This window comes from Apodemus sylvaticus, chromosome 3 (assembly GCF_947179515.1).
Source record: "Apodemus sylvaticus chromosome 3, mApoSyl1.1, whole genome shotgun sequence".
Classification (NCBI taxonomy): Eukaryota; Metazoa; Chordata; class Mammalia; order Rodentia; family Muridae; genus Apodemus; species Apodemus sylvaticus.
In genome coordinates, this window is record NC_067474.1 from 139,923,408 (window position 1) to 139,943,918 (window position 20,511).

At 51.4% G+C, this 20,511-nt stretch overlaps 1 protein-coding gene across 9 annotated transcripts in view; it reads right to left on the reverse strand.

Moving 5' to 3' along the window:
* Positions 1-15,771, reverse strand: part of Map7d1 (MAP7 domain containing 1) — a 24,100-nt gene extending 8,329 nt beyond the window's left edge. For 7 of the 9 annotated variants that reach the window (XM_052177359.1, XM_052177357.1, XM_052177355.1 and 4 more), the window contains exons 1-4: positions 15,231-15,771; positions 1,379-1,726; positions 1,155-1,223; positions 293-456 (exon numbers count right to left, since the gene is read on the reverse strand). In XM_052177359.1, the coding sequence (XP_052033319.1) occupies positions 293-456; positions 1,155-1,223; positions 1,379-1,726; positions 15,231-15,276 (627 nt within the window). In that variant the 5' untranslated portion in view covers positions 15,277-15,771. The remainder of the gene's footprint in view (positions 1-292; positions 457-1,154; positions 1,224-1,378; positions 1,727-15,230) is intronic. The other 2 variants (XM_052177352.1, XM_052177354.1) reach the window with 2 other exon arrangements.
* Positions 15,772-20,511: the final 4,740 nt, after the last annotated feature.

Sequence of the window (20,511 nt, forward strand, 5' to 3'; positions counted from 1 at the left end):
TCAGACTAGGTCCTATCCACGTGATGGATGTAGGGATGCTCACAGACATATATCTGCACACATAGAACAGACTCTCGGGCGGGCCTGTCCCAGGCACATGTGGGAGCAAATGCATCTGTATGGGCACTGCCACACAGTGACAGTCACAGAAGACGATGCATTTGGGGTTGCCTAGAACACATGAGGACGTGTGTGGGTGTGGAGGTGCACTTTATTACTCCACAGACACTGGGCACGAGTGCACGCAGACCTGGAGACCCTGTGGGAACTGCTGAGACTGCTAAGACCATACCTTGTTTTTCTCAAGCTTCTGTCTCTGCCGCTCCTCCAGGGCGGCCCGGCGCTGTTCAGCTTTAAGCCGCTGCTCCTCCAGCCGGCGGCGGCGCTCCTGGAGCTGCTTTTCCCGGAGCGCCTTGGCCTTCTCCTCCTTCTCCAGCCACACTGCCTTCTTGGCCGCTAAGGTGGGAAGGAGGGGGCATGACCTGAGGGGTTCTGTGGCAGACCTGGGCCTGAAGCTGCTCCCAGAGGCGGTCAGCTACCTCATCCCTTCCCTGCCTGTCTCTCTGAGGCCTCCACTCTCAAGATGCCCTGTTGGTATTTCTGGGCGTCCATGGAGATAGGCCTAGGGAAATGTCGCCCCCACTGGCGGGAGCATGGATGAGTTCACCAGTGTGACACCCCACCACACCCCTGTACATGATTTGGAGGCCAACTGGACAGTTTCATCATATGGTATATGGTGGTAAAGAACAGCAGTTCTCAACTTTTCTAATGGTGCGACACCTCATGCTGTGGTGACCCAACCTTAAATTATCTCATTGCTACTTCATAATTATACTTTTGTTACTCTCATGAATCATAATGTAAATATCTGATACACAGGATCAGATTTATTGATAGTGAGATATTGGATATTGAGAACCACTGGTTCAGAGCACCAATCTGAGGTAAGATACGGGGCCTGAGTCTGAGTCTCAGCTGTTCACCAGCTCTTAGGCAAGTGATGTCATCTTTTCCGACTCGATTCCTCCTCAAAATGTGCTGAGTGGATTAAGTGAGATCAGCACACACACGGTATTCCAGAAGGGTCGGTACTATTTATTTACGGGAGGCTGAGGAACGTCGAGAGCCGATAATGCTAGGCAAACACTCACCCAGGTACTTGGCCCGCTCTTCTCGGCGCTCTTTGGCAAGCTTGTGTCTCTCTCCGGCCTTCTTTGCATCTAAGCGGAGGGTAGAACAGAGTCAGCAGAGCTCCTCGGAAACGCTTCGGCCTTTCCATTCAGCCCTCACCCACCCCACCTTCCTGTCCCCATCCTCCAGACAAGGAGGACTCAGAGAGCAACCCACAGGGTCTGACGCTGGGGACATCACACACCTTGCTTGGCCGGAGGGCTGTCAGAGGCTGGCACTGTGGTTGGGGATGGTTGGCTGCTCCTTCGAGGCTTGGCATCCCGTGGTCCTGTGGCTGTGGGGGTGGGTCCCCTGCTCTTTGCTTCTGAGGATGGGCATTCTTCCGGTGGGGGAGCTGGCTGAGGTGAGATCTGCCCAGCGGGATTCCCGGGTTCCAGAGGAAGCTGCTTGGGATGAGTGGTATTCTTCATGGCAGGAGGTGTGTCCGGGGGAGTGTCAGGAACTAAGGCTGACATCGGTGTTGGTGGTGGAGGAGGGGAAGGGTCCCCTTCTGGAGAAGGTCTTGGCTCTTGGGGGATCCTGGCTAACACAGCTGAAAGATCAGTACAAGAGAGGAGGGAGGGTCAGAGTTTACACATGTACTGTCAGTTCACACAGCAATCTGCTCTGTCCAGTGGAGGATTCATTCATTCATTCATTCATTCATTCATTCATTCATTCACTCACTCACAGATAGTCCGTCCATGTGCTAAGCCTAGTATATTCTAGATATTAATGGCATAATGGTGAGAGGAGTCAGGGCTCATTGCTGCTAGGGAGCTCAGCCTCCAGCAGGACAGACACATAGCTGCAGAGGAAGAGCAACATGCAGCACAGCTCAGCTGACATGGTTAACCTGAACACGAACCCGGGTCAGCTGAGCTGTGATCAGCAGGAAGCTGGAGTTGGCAGAGCAAGGAAAGCGTCCGGCAGGGGAGAGCCGGTTGCAATGGGGCAGACAGAGCAGTGTGTTGGAAGAGAGAGAACAAGTTTATAGCACCAAAGGGACCTCTCTTTCTCTTCCCTTTTTAAACAAAATTACATTTATTCACTTATGTGGATGTGGGTGTGGGTATGTAGGAGGAGACATGCCACAGCATGTGTAGAGGTTGGAGAACTTGTGAGAGTTAGCTCTCTCCTTCAGGACGAACTCAGATCACCAGGCTCTGAAGCTGGTGCTCTACCCACTGAGCCTCTCTGCCTTGGGTCACACTTTCCAACCCAAAGTCTGGTTCAGAGTATACCAGGGATGGCTGGGCACATGGGCCAGCCGAGGAAGGGCAAAGGCGTGGTATCTGTGGGATATTTGCACTGCCAAAGTCATCAGTGGGGTACGCAGCCAGCTGAAGATATGTCTGTCTGTCTGCAACGTTTTCTCCCTACTCATCCTTTGATTTATTCTTTAAAAATATGAATATCTGGGCTGGAGAGATGGCTCAGAGGTTAAGAGCACTGACTGCTCTTCCGAAGGTCCTGAGTTTAAATCCCAGCAACCACATGGTGGCTTACAACCATCTGTAATGAGATCTGGTGCCCTCTTCTGGTGTGTCTGAAGACAGCTACAGTATACTTACATATAATAAATGAATAAATCTTTTAAAAAATATGAATATCTGGGGCCAGAGAGATGGCTCAGTGGTTAAGAGCACTTGTTGCTCTTGCAGAGGACCTGGGTTCAGTTCCCAGAACTGACATGGTAGCTCACAACCATCTCTAATACAGTCCCAGGGATCTGATGCCGTCTCTGGCCTCTATAGCCACCAAAATACCCATGTACTACACATACGTAGACAAAATACTCACACATAAAAAAAAAAGGATAGGAATAAAGTATGAATATTGGAGCAGGGCAGTGGGCAGTGGTGGCACACGCCTTTAATTCCAGCATTCAGGAGGCAGAAGCAGGTGGATCTCTGTGAGTTTGAGGCTAGCCTGGTTTATAGAGAGATTTCCAGGATAGTCAGGGCTACATAGAGAAACCCTGTCTTGAAAACAAAACAAAACCAACCAACCAACCAACCATCCAACCAACCAACCAACCAAACAAACAAACAAAACTCTAGATATGAATATTGCTAAACATTGTGGTGGCACACACCTTTAATATTAGGAAAGCTAAGACAGGAGGACTGCCATGAGTTCAAGGCCAGCTTGACTACATAATGAGTCTGAAGCAAGCCTGTGTTAAATTCACACACCCATGCATGGTGGCGCAGAACTGTAACTCCAGCACTTGGAAGGCTGAGGGAGAAGTGTTGGAAATAGGTCGGCCTAGCTATGCCTCAGAAAGAGAATTTGTTAAACATTACACCAGAAGACAGGTTAAAAACATGCTAGCCCTGTTCTAATTTTTGCCATCTCAAGACAGAGGGGTAAGCTATTCACACTCCACGCCTCAGTTTTCCTATGTGTGAAGTGGGTCCAAGGACCTGAGTAAAGCCAAGCAGGTCTGTAGGTCTTATGTCACCTCCAGCTCTCCCAGAGAGAACTGTTCTCAGGTTGAGCCCTTATGTCATCTGCAGTGACCCTCTGGCCACTTAGGGAGTTAGTGAGGACACAGTAGTGACAGGTGGGGACAGGCAGTATCATGGGAAACTTATTCACCTTCCTGGGGACCCCTGCTACATGAAGTCCTCTGTTCGAGGAACTCTGGCTGTCTCAGGACGTGTAAACTCCTCATCCCTGGGACAAATGACTGTAGGGAGGAGACACCCCAGGAAACTGTCTTTGGGATTCTACATATCCTTATCTAGGAGGTAGGTATCTTAATGGTTTGCGCTCAAATCCAGACGATGCAAGCATGGGTCTCGGCTCTCCTGAAGACTGAGTGATTTCGAATTGTTGCTGCTCTTCTGTAAAGCACGGACACTACTTAGGTCACAGCTTGTGAGATTAGCCACTGAGATTCACACATGCATGAATATACATATATATGTGTATATATGTATGTTTGTATATATATATATATATATATATATATATATATAGAGAGAGAGAGAGAGAGAGAGAGAGAGACTGGGTCTCTATGTCGCCCTGGCTGTCCTGGAACTTGCTAGCTCTATAGAACAGGCTGGCCCCAAACTTACAGAGCTCTTCCTATCTCTGCTTCCAAAGTGCTAAGACTAAAAGTGTATACCACCATCAATATTCATTAATATTCATGTTTTACTGAGTGTTTCCTTCATGTAAAGCTGTGTTCTCTTTACATGCCCTGGTTCTAACCTCACTATTTATGAAGAAGACATTAACCTCTCTTTCACAAAGACAGAGAAAATAAAGCACAGACTAGGGAGAGTCCTTTTTGTTTCCTTTGGGACAGGGCCTCTCTCACTATGAGGTCTAGCCTGGCCTAACGAGAACTGCTGTCCTCTGGCCTCCTGTTTTTTTTTTTTTTTTCTTTCAGTGCTGGGATTCCAAGCATGTGCTACCACATCCAACTTTGAGATCACGTGGCTAGGAAGGGACCAGGTGTGGATCAGAACCCAGTGTCACTGGCAGAGCCTAGGCCAGAAGTTCTCAACCTGTGGGGTGTGACACCCTCAGGGGTCACATATCAGATTACACATTACGATTCATAACTAGCACAACTGCAGTTATGAAGCAGCAATGAAATCATTTTATGCTGGGGGTGGGGGTTACCACAACATGAGGGACCGTATGAAAAGGCTCCAGCATTAGGAGGGTAACAGCCCTGTGGCATCGGTGGAGAGCAGTATGCGGGATGGGTGGTAGGCAGTTAATTACACCACCACCCCACTTTTTACTTGCCTCCCTTACTCTTTCTTCTTCCGCTTCCTGGGCGGCAGGTAAGAGCCCTTGCTGAAGCAATGTCTTCCCTCATAACCCTCAACCCTGCCAGCCCCATGGCGGGTGGCCCAGCTCTTCATAACCAGTCTGACATGTGCCTGGTCCCTTTCCTAGCCAGGTGCAAATTCAAGAAGCACCACAGGGCTGGCTGTGTCTGTGTGTTTCACCACACAGCACTAGTGCACCCCCAGGGAAGCCTGGCTGCTCAGAGGCAAGCCAAGGTCCTTCCATGAAGGGTCATAAAAGTCCTATTTGCTGGGGGAGGATTTGAACCCAGGGCTGTCTGAGGCCAAAGCTTGGGTGGGTAAGTCTTAGCTGAAAGACTGAGGGTGAGGCTTCTGTATATCCTTCCTCAAGCACCTGTGTGTGCTAACAGGTGTTGCAAGGACATTGGTAGGTGGTGTTTGTCTACACCCAGGCAAATCACACCCACCAGGTAAGACTGTATCTAAGTGGGGCCCAAATACTGAGAGGCAGAGAAGTCGGTAGGTGTGGGGCATCGGCTGTGGTTAAGGTTTCTGGCTGTAAAGTCAGCAGGCTGATCTCTCTGTGTGGGAACCCTGAACCTACCTGAGCCTCTGGGTCCCCTCTGAGTGGCTGGTTCAAATGCTAACTGCAGACACCATCTCTGCCTCCTCAAGCAGCATTTGCCCTGAAGAAGACATCCACTTCCCCTTGGCCAGACCTCCTCTGCATCAAGCCTTCACCCTGCTCTCTGAGAGGTCAGCAGACACCTCCAGGCCACTAAGTCACTGGTTCCTTGCCTCATTCTTACTTGCCACACAGACACAGATAGCCCTGTGGTGCTTCTTGAAGCCCTTGCCTTCTTCGGCTGCGGAGACGACACACTTCAGGGTTGGGCTTTCCGGCTGCTTTGCTGGCTGGGACTTGTGTCTGTCGGCCCCTCCCTGACTTCCTAACCTTTCCATGCTGCTGTGTGCCCCAGGGCTGTCAGAAGCTTACCTTTTCTGTCCCCACACTCTGAGGTGATGTCATCCCACATCATCCCTGTGCTGACAGCAACCAAATTTGTTTCTCCAGCCCAGACTTCTCCCCGGAGGACCAGTTTCAGTCCCGTAACTCCCTATGTGACAGGCACCCTGGATGTTTCACAGACACCCCACATTTAGCCACTCCCCCATTCCAGTTCTTCTCAGTTGAGCTACGGAAGCTTCTCTGATCTGGGAGTCATTTCATTCAGACTGTCTAATCCCAGCAAATCTTTTGGGCTTTTGTTTTCAAAATGTACCCCAAGTTCAATCACTTTTCACAGCCTCCAATTCTGTCCCCTTGACCCAGCCCTGCTCTATTACTTGCCCCACCCCCTCGTTCTTGTCTCAACACAACAGCAGGGGAGATGGATTAACTGTAAGTCAGATCATCACATCATCAGGACTTCCCTGAAATCCCCAGAACACATCCCATCTCATGAAGGTGAGAACCCCAAGTGGCCACCCCAGTCTGTGGCTCTCCAGGGTTCCCTCCCTCTGAAGCCTGTTATTTCTTGGACACCATTTCCCCATTCCCTGGAGTTCAGTCCCTCCTGCCGGCCCTTTATGCCCCTCTGCCTTGGGCTGCACCTTGCAAGCCCTCTGTAGGAAAGTCTTTGCCCCCAGACGCAACTACGCTCATTCCCTAACTGTGACATGTCTCGTGTCTCAGTGAGGTCTGCCTTGATTTAAAACTACAAAGGGAGGACAGTGAGATAGCTCAGTGGGTAAATACACTTGCTGAGCAAGCCTGGTAGGTAACCTGAGTTTCATCCCTGAATCACATAGAATGCTATGTCAGTGCACGCACACACACACACACACACACACACACACACACACCATACACATACAGTAATAAACTGCATTCTATGTAAGCATTAAGAGCATTTTTATTTGTTTTTCAGTACTAAGGCTTGAACCCAGAGCCTCTGACACACTGAGCAAGTACTCTACCACTGCTCTGTGTCCTCAGATTTTTTTATCTTGAGACAGAGCCTCACTAACTTGCCCAGCCTGACTTTTGAACTCACTCTAGAGCCCAGACGAGCCTTGCCTGTGACACCAAGTTTCTCTTTTTGCTTTTTGTGATTTTTAAAAAAATGTTTGGTGAGACACGTGTCCACATAAACCATAAGAGATCACTGGATCTGCTGGAGCCAGAGTTCCCACAGTTGTGAGCCAGCTGACAAGGATGCTGGGACTAAACTCTGGTCCTCTAGGAGAGCAGCAAGGAGCATTTCCCACGGGGCCAGCTCTCCTATTTCCTTTATTTATGTTTGTCTATTATTTTGTGGTAAAATCATTTTATTCCGAGGCATGAGGGTGGAAAGGGACAGAGGTCAGTGAGAGTTGGCATCCCTGGCAAAGCAGGATCTTCTAGAACTGGTCACCACAGAAAGCTTCTTAGACGCTGGGTCCTGATAAGGTGTCTAGGCCGGGAGTCCCAGCCATCCTCCTGCTGTAGCCTCCTGACCACCAACACACTTGGCTCACAAACCCCATCTTAATATCCCCACTGCCGGCCTGTGACCCCCAAGGGGGACAACTGTCTCATCTTATCTCTAGCACCAAAATCTCTGGGAACCTAGAGTTTGCCCCTTAACACTCGGGAAATGAAGGAGCCCCATCCTGGCAGAAAGTACCGCCATTTCTTCTTTTGTTTTTTGTTTTGTTTTTGTTTGTTTTTTCGAGACAGAGTTTCTCTGTGTAGACCTGGCTGTCCTGGAACTCACTCTGTAGCCCAGGCTGGCCTCAAACTCAGAAATCCACTTGCCTCTGCCTCCCAAGTGCTGGGATTACAGGCGTGCGCCACCATGCCCGGCAAGCACCGCCATTTCTTACCTGGAGGAGTTCAGAGTCCTGCTCTACCTCACCCATCCCTACTCTGCTCCCCGCTGGCCATCTGCAACCTCAATGGTGTCCCACTGCTCTGAGGGTACAGGTGACATGCTGGATCTGAGTCCCCAAGTTTGCTGGAAGTCTAAAAGCCTGCTGCTCCCTCTCTGCCATCCCTTTAAATCCCTGCTTGTCCACTGAACTCTACCTACAGACCTTTCTTTAAAGTCTGATAACTATCCAAGCTCCTTCTTGCCATGGGGTGTCAGCACCTGTTCCTTCCCTTCTTTTCATTGTTAACTCTTGCTTCTCTGGTTTAGTCTCATTAACTCCAAGAGGCATTCCCTGGTTTCTCTGATTGCATAAAATCCTTCATTACACAGAGCTGTGGCTTCACAGCCTCTCTTTGGAGTGCTGTGAGACTGTCATTCTTCCCTCCTAGACTGTAAGGACCCACATCTGCTTTGTGATGGGGCCACAGTTCAGGAGCCAGTCACAGAGTGCTTTGAATGACAATGAAATGCCACACCAGGAGGCCACCCTAGCCTAGAGCAGGTGCGAGTGAAGAAACACAGAGAACAGATCTGCTGGATGCGGTGGTCTATGCCTCAGCACGCTGCTGTGAGTTCAAGGCCAGCCTGGTTTCCACAGCAAATTCCAGGATAGCCAGGAGAGCTACATAGCAAGTTCACAACAGCCAGAGCTATATAATAGAGAGACCCTGTCAAGAGAAAGAGACGAAAACAAACAAACAAAAACCAAACAGATATGTGCCTATGTATTTTGAAATGATAAACATCGAAAGGAAGAAAAGACTCCCATCATAACAGAGTTTGGGCGGCTCCCCGGACGAAGGCACTCAGGTAGACTTTCACAAAAATAATGAATGTTTACTCCAGCAGCTGAACAAGAAAAACTTCTCAAGAGGCAAACAGGACGCTTGGAACTACTTTCGTGACCTGGCAGGCTACTGACCCTGAATACAAATATTCCCTCAGAATTCTGCCAACCCTGACAAAATGTCACCAGGATGGCATTATCTGGAACGACTTGTGTTAAGCCAAATTAATTCCCGGGTTAATTATCTATACAATATGGTTGATTCTTTTCTGATTATTCACCTCAATCAAATGTGATCTTAGGTTACTTAACTTTATCTTGCTTTTGGACTGTGCCAGGCTGGGAGGCTTCAGCCGCTGCCAGCTTTCCTCTGCTGGGCTGATATCCACCAGAAGCGTTTGCTAAGAACTGGATAAGCAGTAGATAATTTGTATTTATTTCTTGGCACAAAAACCATTTGCAGGGCAAAGGTGCAGGATCTGGTTGTGTGGTGATGTCAGAAAGTTCTTTCTTTCCAGGAGCCCCTAAATGGCCTTCTGACACCACTAGGGTCTGCTGAAAGATGGGGGTCAAGTCCCCAGTGGGCCTGCTGCATGTGTGGGGTGCTACTTCCTCGCAGTCCTTTCAGACAAGTTTCTGCTAACTCCAACTGGTCCTTCACAGCTCTAATCTCAGCCTCACTTTTTTGCCTGCCTGCCATCTCCACCCCAACAGTGGAAAAACTCACTGAGTGTCTGAGCCTTAGTCTGTTCCGTAGCACATCCAGGACATGCCCGACATACAGTAGGGACCCTGGGTCTGATCAGTGAACACATAAACATGTGGATGTATGGATGGACAGATGGAAGGATGGATGGTCAGACACATGTGAGAAACTACCTATACAATGTGTAATCACCCAGGCATGGTAGCACATGCCTATAGTCCCAGTACTTGGTAGGTGATGGCAGGAGACTCAAGTGTACAAAGCTAGCCTGAGCTACAAGAAACCCTGTCTTAAAAAACAAAGAAAATGCAGAGCAGTGGTGTTGTACACCTTAGATCCCACTTAGGAGCGGGGAAGGAGGGAGGGGGTGAGGTGGGGAAGTCTCTGAGTTCGAGGCCAGCCTGGTCTACAGAATGATTTCTAGACAGCCAGGGATACACAGAGAAACCCTGTCTCAAAACAAAACAAAACAAAACAAAACAACCAATCAATCAAACAATAATCCAAAACAGACAATCAAAACACAAAAAAGAGAGTAGACAGTGAGACCTCCGAAGTGCTTCCAGGAACAGATGCTTCTCTCAACCCTAAATGTCATGGCTGTATGAGGCCCTGCTGTCCTCTGCCAAGTCCTAAGCCATGTTCTCTTATGTCATTCAATTCTTGTAACTATCCTAAAGGGAAAGGACTAAATACCCCTACTCCATCACAGGTAAGTTAACTGTTAGTCATACTGAACAGTGTGTCCGTGTCAGGGGCAGGGTTGAACCCCGTGTTGCCTGATGACAAAATCTTATGTCATGCTGTTCCTGCCTGGTGTCAGTGACATCCTTTCCTCAGGCTCCTGTCTGTTCCCTAAGAAGGAAGTGACTCGCTGGCTCCCCCAGGGAGGTTTCCCCACAAAAGTGAAGGGTGCAGGTGGGGCATGTGGGCCTTGAGCTAAGAGCTCAGGAATGTAGGGTAGGCAGGCTCCTGCCCAGGCTGGCCAACAGGCGCAGGGAGCGAGGCCCTAGACCAAGGAGCGGAAGGGAGGTCCATCTCCACAGCAGGCAGAGCAGTTTGTCTGTCAGGTGCGAGCTGAGGGAAGCAGCACCTAGATCCTGGGAGGGAGCACCAGGGAGGCTGGAGAGGGATGCAGATAAAAGAGGCAGGACAGACAGCTAAGTACCTCCATGTCGGCAATAGCTTCTGAGGTGTCAACATTAGACATGACAGATGAGGACAGGAGGGCAGGCAGGGAGAGTGCAATGACAAACAGAGAAAGACAGGTATACACATGAGAGAGACAGACAGACACAGAGAGAGACAGGAAAAAGAGAGCTAAGAGGGGAGGGCAGGCACAGAGACAGAGAGATAGAGAGAGGCAGAGACAGAGAGACAACCCAAGAGAGAAAGCTGACAACATAGACAAGGGCACACACAACGATGGTCAAGGCACTCTTGTGTCTCTCTCAGGAAAGAGACTTGGGACTCAGAACTTCACACGCACAAAAACATACACATGGCTTGTGCCACATCCAGCTAAGTATATAACTTCATTAGTTCATTCTAACTTGGTTTCCATCCTTAGGAGGGCACACTATGACCCCATTTACAAACCAGAAAAGCAGATTCTGAGAATTAAGACACTTGGTAAAGCCACGGAGCTGGCGAAGGGTAAAGGCGGGGTCTGCAGTCAGGGTAACTGTCCCTCACTGCTATGGGAGAGAGCGGGAGGTTCCTGAGTTTCTCCCCCTGGAGAGATCCATCCAGGAGAAGGATGTCTAGGAAGGCCCATGCCTGAGGGACATCCAGGGGAGGCTGGGACAGGACAGGTGTTTCTTAAGAGCAGCATAGCCTGGCCTGGAGGAACTAGGTAGTTGTAAGCAGTACACTAGGAGAGGCAAGCCTCCCCCAGAGGTAGGAGGCAGGGTTCTGAAGCTAGGCTGAAGCTTCTGTAGCCTTAGTGACACAGAGGCTCTGAAGGAACGCCCTGGCAGGACTGGTGGCCATTGTCTCCTAGCCTCCAATCAGGAGCACCCACTTCCTGTTATTTTAGGCGGCAGGAAATGACCCCATCCAGCGGCCCAGGCTCCACCACGTCCCTCCCTCAGCCCCAGTCTGCAGCCTGGAGAAGGAGCCTTTAGCTAGACTCTCATTCACCACTTGAGTCCGCCGTGCTCAGTCTCCAACCTGACTGGATTTACAGGGAACTCACGAGTGACCAGTGTCTGCAAGGGGAAACGACCAGGGGCGCCGCGGGCCACCAACCCCACAGAAGTCCATTTTGGAAAAGAATTGGGTCAGATCCCGTCCCTGGCTTGCTTGGTCATGATAATTCTGTATAGAGATTTGGTGCTGAAACTTCAAATCCTGCGGCTGCCAGTTCCTAGCTATGTGGCTTCGGGCAAGTAACTGTACCTCTCTGGGTCTCCTCTATAAAATGGGTTCCTCCTTGTGGGCTTGTCATGAGGAACAAAGGACAGAGGACACTGCCTGGCACAGTGAAGGTCATGAAGTGGTAGGTGAGGGAACAGGAGCAAGAAATGGGAGTTTGGAAACTCAAGGAATCACCTCCTTCCCTAGGTCCCGTCTCCCCTGACAACTTAGGAGGAACAGCAATATCAAGTTCCCTACTCCAAGTCCCCCATTTCCCTTGGGGAAGAGTTGCAGCTGAGAAGTGATGGAGGAAACACTGGAGGCTGTGCCCCGGGGTGCCAGGCAGAGCTACCACAGGCCAACAAAGCTACATTATCTAAGCCTGCCTCTCTGACTCCCTCCTCGGCCCAGAGGGGACCCGAGGACATGATCCCAGCTGCTTAAGGCCTCTGTGCAAGCTCAGTGAGACTGGAGACCTGCTCTAACGGCTCGGAGTGCCTCCACTCTAGTCTGGGGCCCTGCCTTCAGCTTCCGGCTACGCTGCTCCCACTAATAGCCGGTGGCCATCCTGGGAGGGGGGGGAGGCTTAGCTGGCCAAGTGCCTTTATTCCTCATTTGCATATGCGTGACTGCACATTAGAGGCTCATTAAAGTCCTCATTACTGAGCCCACCAGTCCAGTGAGGGGGACTGCCCGGCAGTGGGAGGTGTCAACCATGCTGGCTGTTGCATGGATATCTGCGGGCCATTGGGCCCGTCTCCCCAACTTCTATGGGGTCTGCCACAAACAAAGCCCACGCTCTGCAGATCTACACTGGCAGGCCACCATGGTGCTTGCCCTTCAGAGAACACATCTGCTCCCCCACGAAGTCAGAGTAGGTGCTGCCTGTGGTCCCCACCTCAGCACAACCAGCACCCTGCTGTCACATGGTGGGGTCACAGGACAATGTGCGAGACCCGACTCCTGTTTTCTCTCCTCCTGCCACTGCCCTACATCAGGTGCAGCAGACTCTCTCTCGTCCAGATGCTCGCCAGCTCCTCACATCAGCCTAGATGTCCCTCCCTTCAATCTTAACGGTGGCCCATCTCTGATCCTCAGACCTCGGACAGAATTGGAAATAGTATCAATAAAACACAAACCTAAGCTGGCACTGATTGCCAGTTGCGTGCCAGGAGCTAAGTTAACGAGCCTGGTGCCCCTGAAGGGTCATGTCTAGCATTATCCTTACTTTCTAGATGGAAAAACTTAAGACTCGGGTTAAGAACCCCTCCCCCCACCCACCACACAGTGGAGGTTATGACGTGGAACTCATCGATTCTATCGGCTACACTCTGAACTGCTTTCCAACTCCCGCCCTCCCCCATAGTTCCCGCCTCCCTGCTGGCACCGGTTGTAATGAGCCTCACCACAATAATGGTAATCGCACTTTACCGGGGGTGTCTGGTGTCGGCATGCCAGCTTCCTAAAGGTTCATCACCTCCATCAACCACAAGAGGCCCAGAGCACAAACCCTGCTCCCTGTTCTCCCCGGGAACAGAATCCCTGGGTCCAGTGCAGCGGCCAGGAGACAGCTGTCTGGGATTTCCATCTGGGCCTTCTGACTCTAAAGGGGGTGCCACCCTAGTCCCCTACCCCAGGCTGTCTGTTATAGCTTGGTGTACAACTAAGCACCCAAAGAGAGCACTGTTATGTCACCAACACTCAGAGACTTAGACCGTTGCCCCATCTTGTCTACATGCTACCGGCCTGTCATTTACTCCCAGGAAGCCGTTGCTTCGGTCACTTTCAGATTCTCAATGTGTAGAGACAAGCCATGATCCTGATCCAGCTTGTCAGGTAACTCCATCTAGATCCCTGTGAATAGAAGGGTCTTCTCATGCCAGGCCTCTGCATGTGGCCCTCCGCACTCAGCTAGACCCTCGGTATAGCCAAGCATCCCACCTCTGCCCGCATATGCAGTCTGGGCCACCCATCCAAGTGCCCTAATTATAAACCAGCCACGGCTGAGGCTCTGTCCCTGCCCTCATTCGGGCTCTCGTGCACACCCCAGTGCCAAGGACTCTCAGGTGCAAAGTACCAGTAAGCAGATGGCTAGACCAGGCTGGGCCTCCCTTGGTGTCCTCTCTCAGGCTCTGTAGAGCCAAGACAAACCCCACCACCCATGTCGCCAACTCAGCCTGAGAACCTCCAGAACCACTCTTCTATGTCCTCTTACATGTCTTAGGTCCCCCCTCCTAAGCACCCACACTGACACGGGGAGGAGCCCACCCACAGCCAGGCAGCCCCACGTCATCCTGGGTGCTCTCCACACCTATAGATACTCTCATTCTGGGCTCCACACCCCAAGGGGCAGGGAGGTGGCAGGATTAGGCTGGGGACTCTCTGGGAGTGTGGGGATGACTGTGTCAGTATATCAGGACTTGAGTCCTCAGTGATCATGGTTTTCCCTCCCCTTCCAGGAAGAAAGAGTCCTCCCTCCAACACCAGGCCCAACCAGAATCCTGTCCCCACCCCCTCATCAGCTGCTCCCAGATCGAATGGGATTTGCAGAAGTCCAGGACACTGGTGGTTGGTGGGGTGAGGAGTGGAAAGGAGAGCTTTGGTGGTCTAGGGCATTGAGACTTTGTGTGTGTGTGTGTGTGTGTGTGTAGAGCTTCCAAAATCTTCAGTCTGGGGGAATGATGTGGCATGTCAGAGTGCCATCCTTGAGCGGTCACCTCATTCTACAGACTCCGGCCCAGAGAAGTGACGTCGTGCCGGCAGACCTCTGTCACTCCTGTCCCAAATCAGACTGGGTGGGCTCTGAAGTAGGCCTGGCTTTTGGGAAGGCGGCCCACTCCCCAGCTCCCGCCCGCGCCCCAAACAATACCGCTTCCCCCTCCCCCTCGCCTTTATCCGGCGGGTTACTTGGCAGCCACTGCTAAAGACCTCCCCCTCGTCTCCCTCCTCTCCTGGTCGGCCCACAACAGCAACAGGCCCTTTGCGCGGCAGCTGGACGGATGGGGTGGGGGCGAGGTCTGGGCCAGGGCCTGGGCGTGGGGGTACGAGGGCCTAGCTTCGGTATGCATGGTTCCAGATCCGAGAATCTGGTCCCCTAACACACACATTAAGGCTAAGGTCACACGTGCCCAGGGAGGATGGAGAAGACAGCAGCTTCAGCTCAGTAAAAGAGGATCTTCAGAATCTGGGGTGGATCTCGAAGGAGAGTGGGGGTGGGGAACAGAGGATGGCACCGGGCTGCGGCAGAAGGGTCACCCCATCGATTCCCTAGCTGGGTTCCCACGGATCCCGATGCCCCGTGCGTCCTGGCGCGGAGGTTGGGGGGAGGAGGCAGCTGTCAGAAGATGCGTCTGTGGCCCCGAGCCTCGGCAGCCGCCGCAGCCTTTATTTTTAAACTTCTAAGTGGTCAGAGGGTGCGGCGGGGGAGGGGTCCCCGCCCAGCCGCCAGCCTCATCCTTGGCCGCCCTGCGGCTACTCGGCCTCCCTCCGGGCTCATTCTCGTGTGGCTCCCGGCTTACCTGCGGGTGCGCCCGGTCCGGGCTCCACACGCGGGCCACTCTCCATGGCTGCGGCGTCACTGGAGGTTTTTTTTTTTTTTTTTTGGGGGGGGGGGGTCTCAGCCGCGGCGGCGGCGACGGCCGGAGGCCAGGACCAGGGTCCCGCGGCACATCCCGCCCGGCCCGCCCAGCGGGCAAAGACCCAGAGGCGGCCGCGCTCGGAGTGGGAGAGGTCGAGGCCGGTGGCTAATAAAGCTGAGTGGCCAGCTAGCCGAGATCGGTCCTCCGCGACCGCGATTCTGCTCCTTTGCCCCGCGCCGGCCCAGTCCTGGTCGCGGCCCAACCCTATTGTACCGCCCGGGCTGGGCCTGGCCTCTCCGAATGTACCAAGTGCGCGGGGATGACCGCCCCCGCAGTGATGGAGTTCGGAGTCACCGCGGGCACAACCAGAGGGCTCCGACTCCGCCCTGAGATGCAGCTCCGGTATTCTCACGATGCTCCATCTGCGGTCGCCGCAGGGCGGACACCGAGCTGGGGACACGCTACCGGCCACGCTGCCTCCCCCTGCGGCCGCGCGTTGGTACGTGCCGCGCGCCTGAAGACTATGTAGGGAGCTCTCGGGTGACTCACCCGCCGCTGGGACTGGGGGAATGGGGAGCTGGGTTGGGATCCCCTATTTTCACTCTGGATGCCGGAGGCTCCAGCATGAAGTCTAAATTCTCTCCCAAGTCTGCCTCTGACAAAATCTTCCTGGGGGGACGTTGCAACGCCTGAAGAACGGTCTCATAGAGACTCCTAAAAGGGCTATCCTTTCTCTTTTCTGGTGATGGCTGTGAAGGCGCCTTTCCTCTTGCACCCTAGGGTTGGTGTCTTCTCTGTTTCTCTGGGAGTAATTACAACCCTGTAAGGCTGTTTTACTCAGGTCTCTAATCTGCTGGGGCCCTCCCTGGTCCAAACTGGGTGGTCCTAGCTTTGAACCTCCCCTACATTCATCAGAAGCCCCCTCCCGCCCCCACATCTCTCCAGAAGGATTCTCTTTCCTAAGGCACGTCGCGATAAAGAGTAGTAAGCCTCTCTTCACCCTCCTCCCCGAAAATATTCAGGTTCTGTACTCTGGAGTGGGCTCTCCTATCTCTTGGTTCAATGCCCGCCCGCTGAGGTGAGGGCCTCAGGCCAAGTTAAGCTTGGCCTGGAACGGGGTGCAGGGCGCTTGCTGGGAAGGTGGATCGATAGTGGAGGTGCTGGTGCAGAGAGGACCGGACTGGAGGGAAGGAAGGAGGGGCCTCAGGGCTCTGCCTACCATGGCCCTGCTCTTTGTCCTGACTTGGAGGTCAGTTCTCTGGCTGTCTACAGATTAGGGCCAGGGAGGCACTGTCTCCCTGTCCCTCCATCCCCTTCCTAACCATTGGACCCTCCTTCCTTAGAGCACCTCCACAGAGCAGTTATTCAAAGGGAGAGGGCAGGGAGTACAATGGTAGAGGTTTCAGGCAACCTAGAAGCAGTCTCTATCCCGATAAGTGTAATAAGTACTGGAGCTTTGAACCCTGTGTGGGCTTGGGAAGACTCGACAGGACTGGAGGCTGAGTGACTTTAGAAAAGGATGGTCTTAAAGGCCAGCAACTAGAGCTAAGAGGTGACAAATCTCCTGGAACTCGAAAGTTGATAAGCTAGCAGTAGAGGAGCCAGGGTGTAGTTTAGTTCACAGTGACTGCCTAGGTGTGCTAAGCCCTGGGCTTCATTTCCAGCCCCACATCAAGCAGGTGTGATGACACAGGCCTGCAATCTTGGCACTTGGAAGGTGGAGGCAGGAGGATCAGAAGTTGAAGAGATGCTTCAGGAAAATGGCTTGGTAGGTAAAGGTGCTTTCAGCCAAACCTGATGATCTGAGTTGAATTCCTGGGACCCACGTGGCAGAAGAGAACCAGTTTCTGTGAGTTGTTCTCTGATCTCCACACTCATGTGTAGAATTAAGAAAGTAATACATCACTGGAGGCAGAGGGAGGCAAATCTCTGGGTTCGAGGCTAACTTGGTCTACAGATTGAGTTCCAAGACAGCCAGGGCTACACAGAGAAAAAAGAAAACAAAATAAACAAACAAGGGGGCTGGAGAGATGGCTCAGTGGTTAAGAGCACTGACTGCTCTTCTGAAGGTCCAGAGTTCAAATCCCAGCAACCACATGGTGGCTCACAACCATCTGTAATGAGATCTGATGCCCTTTTCTGGTATCTCTGAAGAAAGCTACAGTGTACTTACATATAATAATAAATAAATGTTTTAAAAAAATAAATAAGCAAACAAAAGGAAAAATACATATATATTTAGACAGGGTCTCTCACTGTGTAGTCCGGGCTGGCCTGGAATTCACTGTGTATACCAGAATGGCTTCCCAATTCACAGAGATCTGCTTTCTTTTGCCCTGGTGCTGGGATTAAAGGCACATGCCACCAATTTTTTTTTGTTTGTTTTTGTTTTTGTTTTTTGGATTTGGTTTTTTCGAGACAGGGTTTCTCTGTGTAGCCCTGGCTGTCCTGGAACTCACTCTGTAGACCAGGCTGGCCTTGAACTCAGAAATCCACCTGCCTCTGCCTCCCAGAGTGCTGGGATTACAGGCATGCGCCACCACCGCCCAGCACCACCAATTTTTAAAAGTAAGGAATATAATAAAGAAAACTCCCTTTAAATAGTATTATAATAAATAAAAACCCCTGGTTATGGGGCAATTTTGAGGGCAACTGGGATGTATGAGATACGCTTCACAATAAATAAAAAAATGAAATAACATAAATGGTGCCATGAAGTATTTTGAGTCATCGTAAAGATCAAGTAAGACAATGCAAATGAAGTGCTTAGCATGGAGGCTGGTATCTAGGCAGTGCTGAGTAAATATGACATTGATGATGGTTGGGATGTTGAAGGGAATTCAGATGTAAAAGAGCATTAAGATGACCTTCCATATTTGCTGTTAGTCACCCCATCTGCAGGATGAGGTGATCATATGGATGCTAGAGTCCATGACTGTCTGTTGTGAAGCAAGAGGTCTAAGGTTTGCATTGTTCAGAGCTGGACTCAGGCTCATACTGAGCCTCACAGAGTTTATGTTAAATAATTCAGGAGCAGAGCCTAGCAAGGGGACAGCTGTCTCGGGTGTTTCTTCTTCTACCTCCCAGTCTTGGAATAAAGATGGGAGTGGTGAGATTCCCACAGTGATGAGGGTTCAGGATTAAAGGGCAACAGTGGGTTTAAATGGGTCGAAGATCAAGAGATTCCATGCTGGGGAAGAAACTGGAAATCTGTGTGTGTGTGTGTGTGTGTGTGTGTGTGTGTGTGTGATCATCAAGGACTGACTTTGGGGAGTTCTTTGAACCTGGCTGGGGACACTCGGGAGGGCCTTTGTCAGTGTTTAAGGACACTTTGGTTGTTACAACTGAAGCTGCTACTGGCATCCAGTGGATGCAAGACAAGAATATGGCTTAAACATCCTACAAAAAAAATTCACGGACACGGAATGTTCGAGGTACCAAAGTTGAGAGGAGCTCTTGCCTCTCACATTTATGATTCCTGGGCTCCACAGTTTTAGTGCTGCAGACCAACAGGCTATCTGAAAGTTAGCCAGTCAGCGGGAGTGGCCAGCACAGCTAGAGGGTTCTGGCACAGCTGAAGAGCTTATAGGGAGCCTGGGAGGGTGCCTCCCCCCCCCCATCCCCCAGTCAGGGCAGCGCTACAGCCCTGTAATGTGTTTGGGTGGAGTAGACACTTCTCTTCTCTTCCCTGTAACTGACCAGGACCCCTAGCCCAGCAATGGAGGATTAACAGATTTATTTACTTATTTGTTTGCTTGCTTATTTATTTATTTAGAAAAGACCGGTACCTTTACCTTTGGGATTATGTGAAGGCTCCACATGCCTTCTCAAAGAAAGTGCAGTCATGGGTATGTGCAGTCATGGGTATGTGTAACATCTGGGGCTAAAGCCCCAAGAGGATATCCTGCCCATTCAGCGTGAGGCTGGGAACTTTGTCGCCTCAGCTGCCCAGGGCAGTCTCCTCCCCCTCCACGGAAATAGACAAGAGCAAGTGAATCGTTAGTTTCTCCATGAGGCTGGGCTGGGGTTGGGGAAAATCCCTGATTGGAGATCAGAAAGATATCCTCTCTAGGAGGAAGGCTGCAGCAAAAGCGCTCCCAATCGCCTAGGTTTCATGGGGCAGAGCCCACGATGAACCCACCCAGCACCGAAGAAAACAGAGCTGGCCAGGAGGTTTGACTCAGATACAAATCTCAGGACTAGGGCCTGGGATGCTGCCTCCACCCCCACAAAGTAGGAAGTGGGAGGAGCCTTTGGGGGTAGCGGAAAGTACAGCCACCAGATTCTCCACCCCCACCGCACAGCACAAAGAAGAGGAGGGGCTGTGACTTACACTGCCTCTCCTAAGGAGCCTTAGCCTCCAGGGCCCGCTGCCTGAGACCGGGAAAAGTCCTTCAGGCTTGTGATGACCAGCTGCCTCTCTCCCTCCAGTTCTTGAGGAGGAGGAAGAGAAGGGCAGAGGTTCCTAGGCAGGAGGAACTAAAATGCAGCACTACAGAGGTCAAGCCTTTGGGTGCCTTGGAGGAAGTCTTTTTTCAAGCTCCTACTAGGGATGAGAAACTGGTCCTGGGGTCTCTTCTCTTTCCTTTTATTTCTAATCTCTTTTCTTTTTTAAAAAGATTTATTTATCTATTTATTGCATGTGAGTGAGTACACTGTCACTGTCCTCAGACACACCAGCAGAGGGCATCGGATCCTCATTACAGATGGTTGTGAGCCACCATGTGGCTGCTGGGATTTGAACTCAGGACCTCTGGAAGAGCAGTCAGTGCTCTTAACCGCTGAGCCATCTCTCCAGCTGTTTCTCCTTTCCTTTCTTTTCTTTTCTACCTTCCTTCCCCTTCCCTTTTTTTTTTGGTAGCCCAGGCTGGACTTGTGCATACTGTGTGGCTGAGGATGACCTTGAGTTTCTTATGTCCCACTCCTACCGCGTTCTTTTCTAGGGAACAGGAGATGAGGGTGGGGAAGGGTATCTGGTTTCCTAAATGACTTACTCCCTACAGGTGGTAGAGAGGGAAGGGTTGGAGTTAAAAAATGAAGTCTGAGAACTTGGGACCTGCTGTGTAGGGAGCTCTGTTTTGTTTGTGCTGGAGATGAAACCCAGGGCCTTGCCCAGACAAAGCTGCACTCTGCTCCTGAGCCTGGACAGCCACCCCAAGGAGTTTTTAGGTGTCAGTCTGAATAAGGATGAGACCTTATAGATCAATACATGTGCCCCACC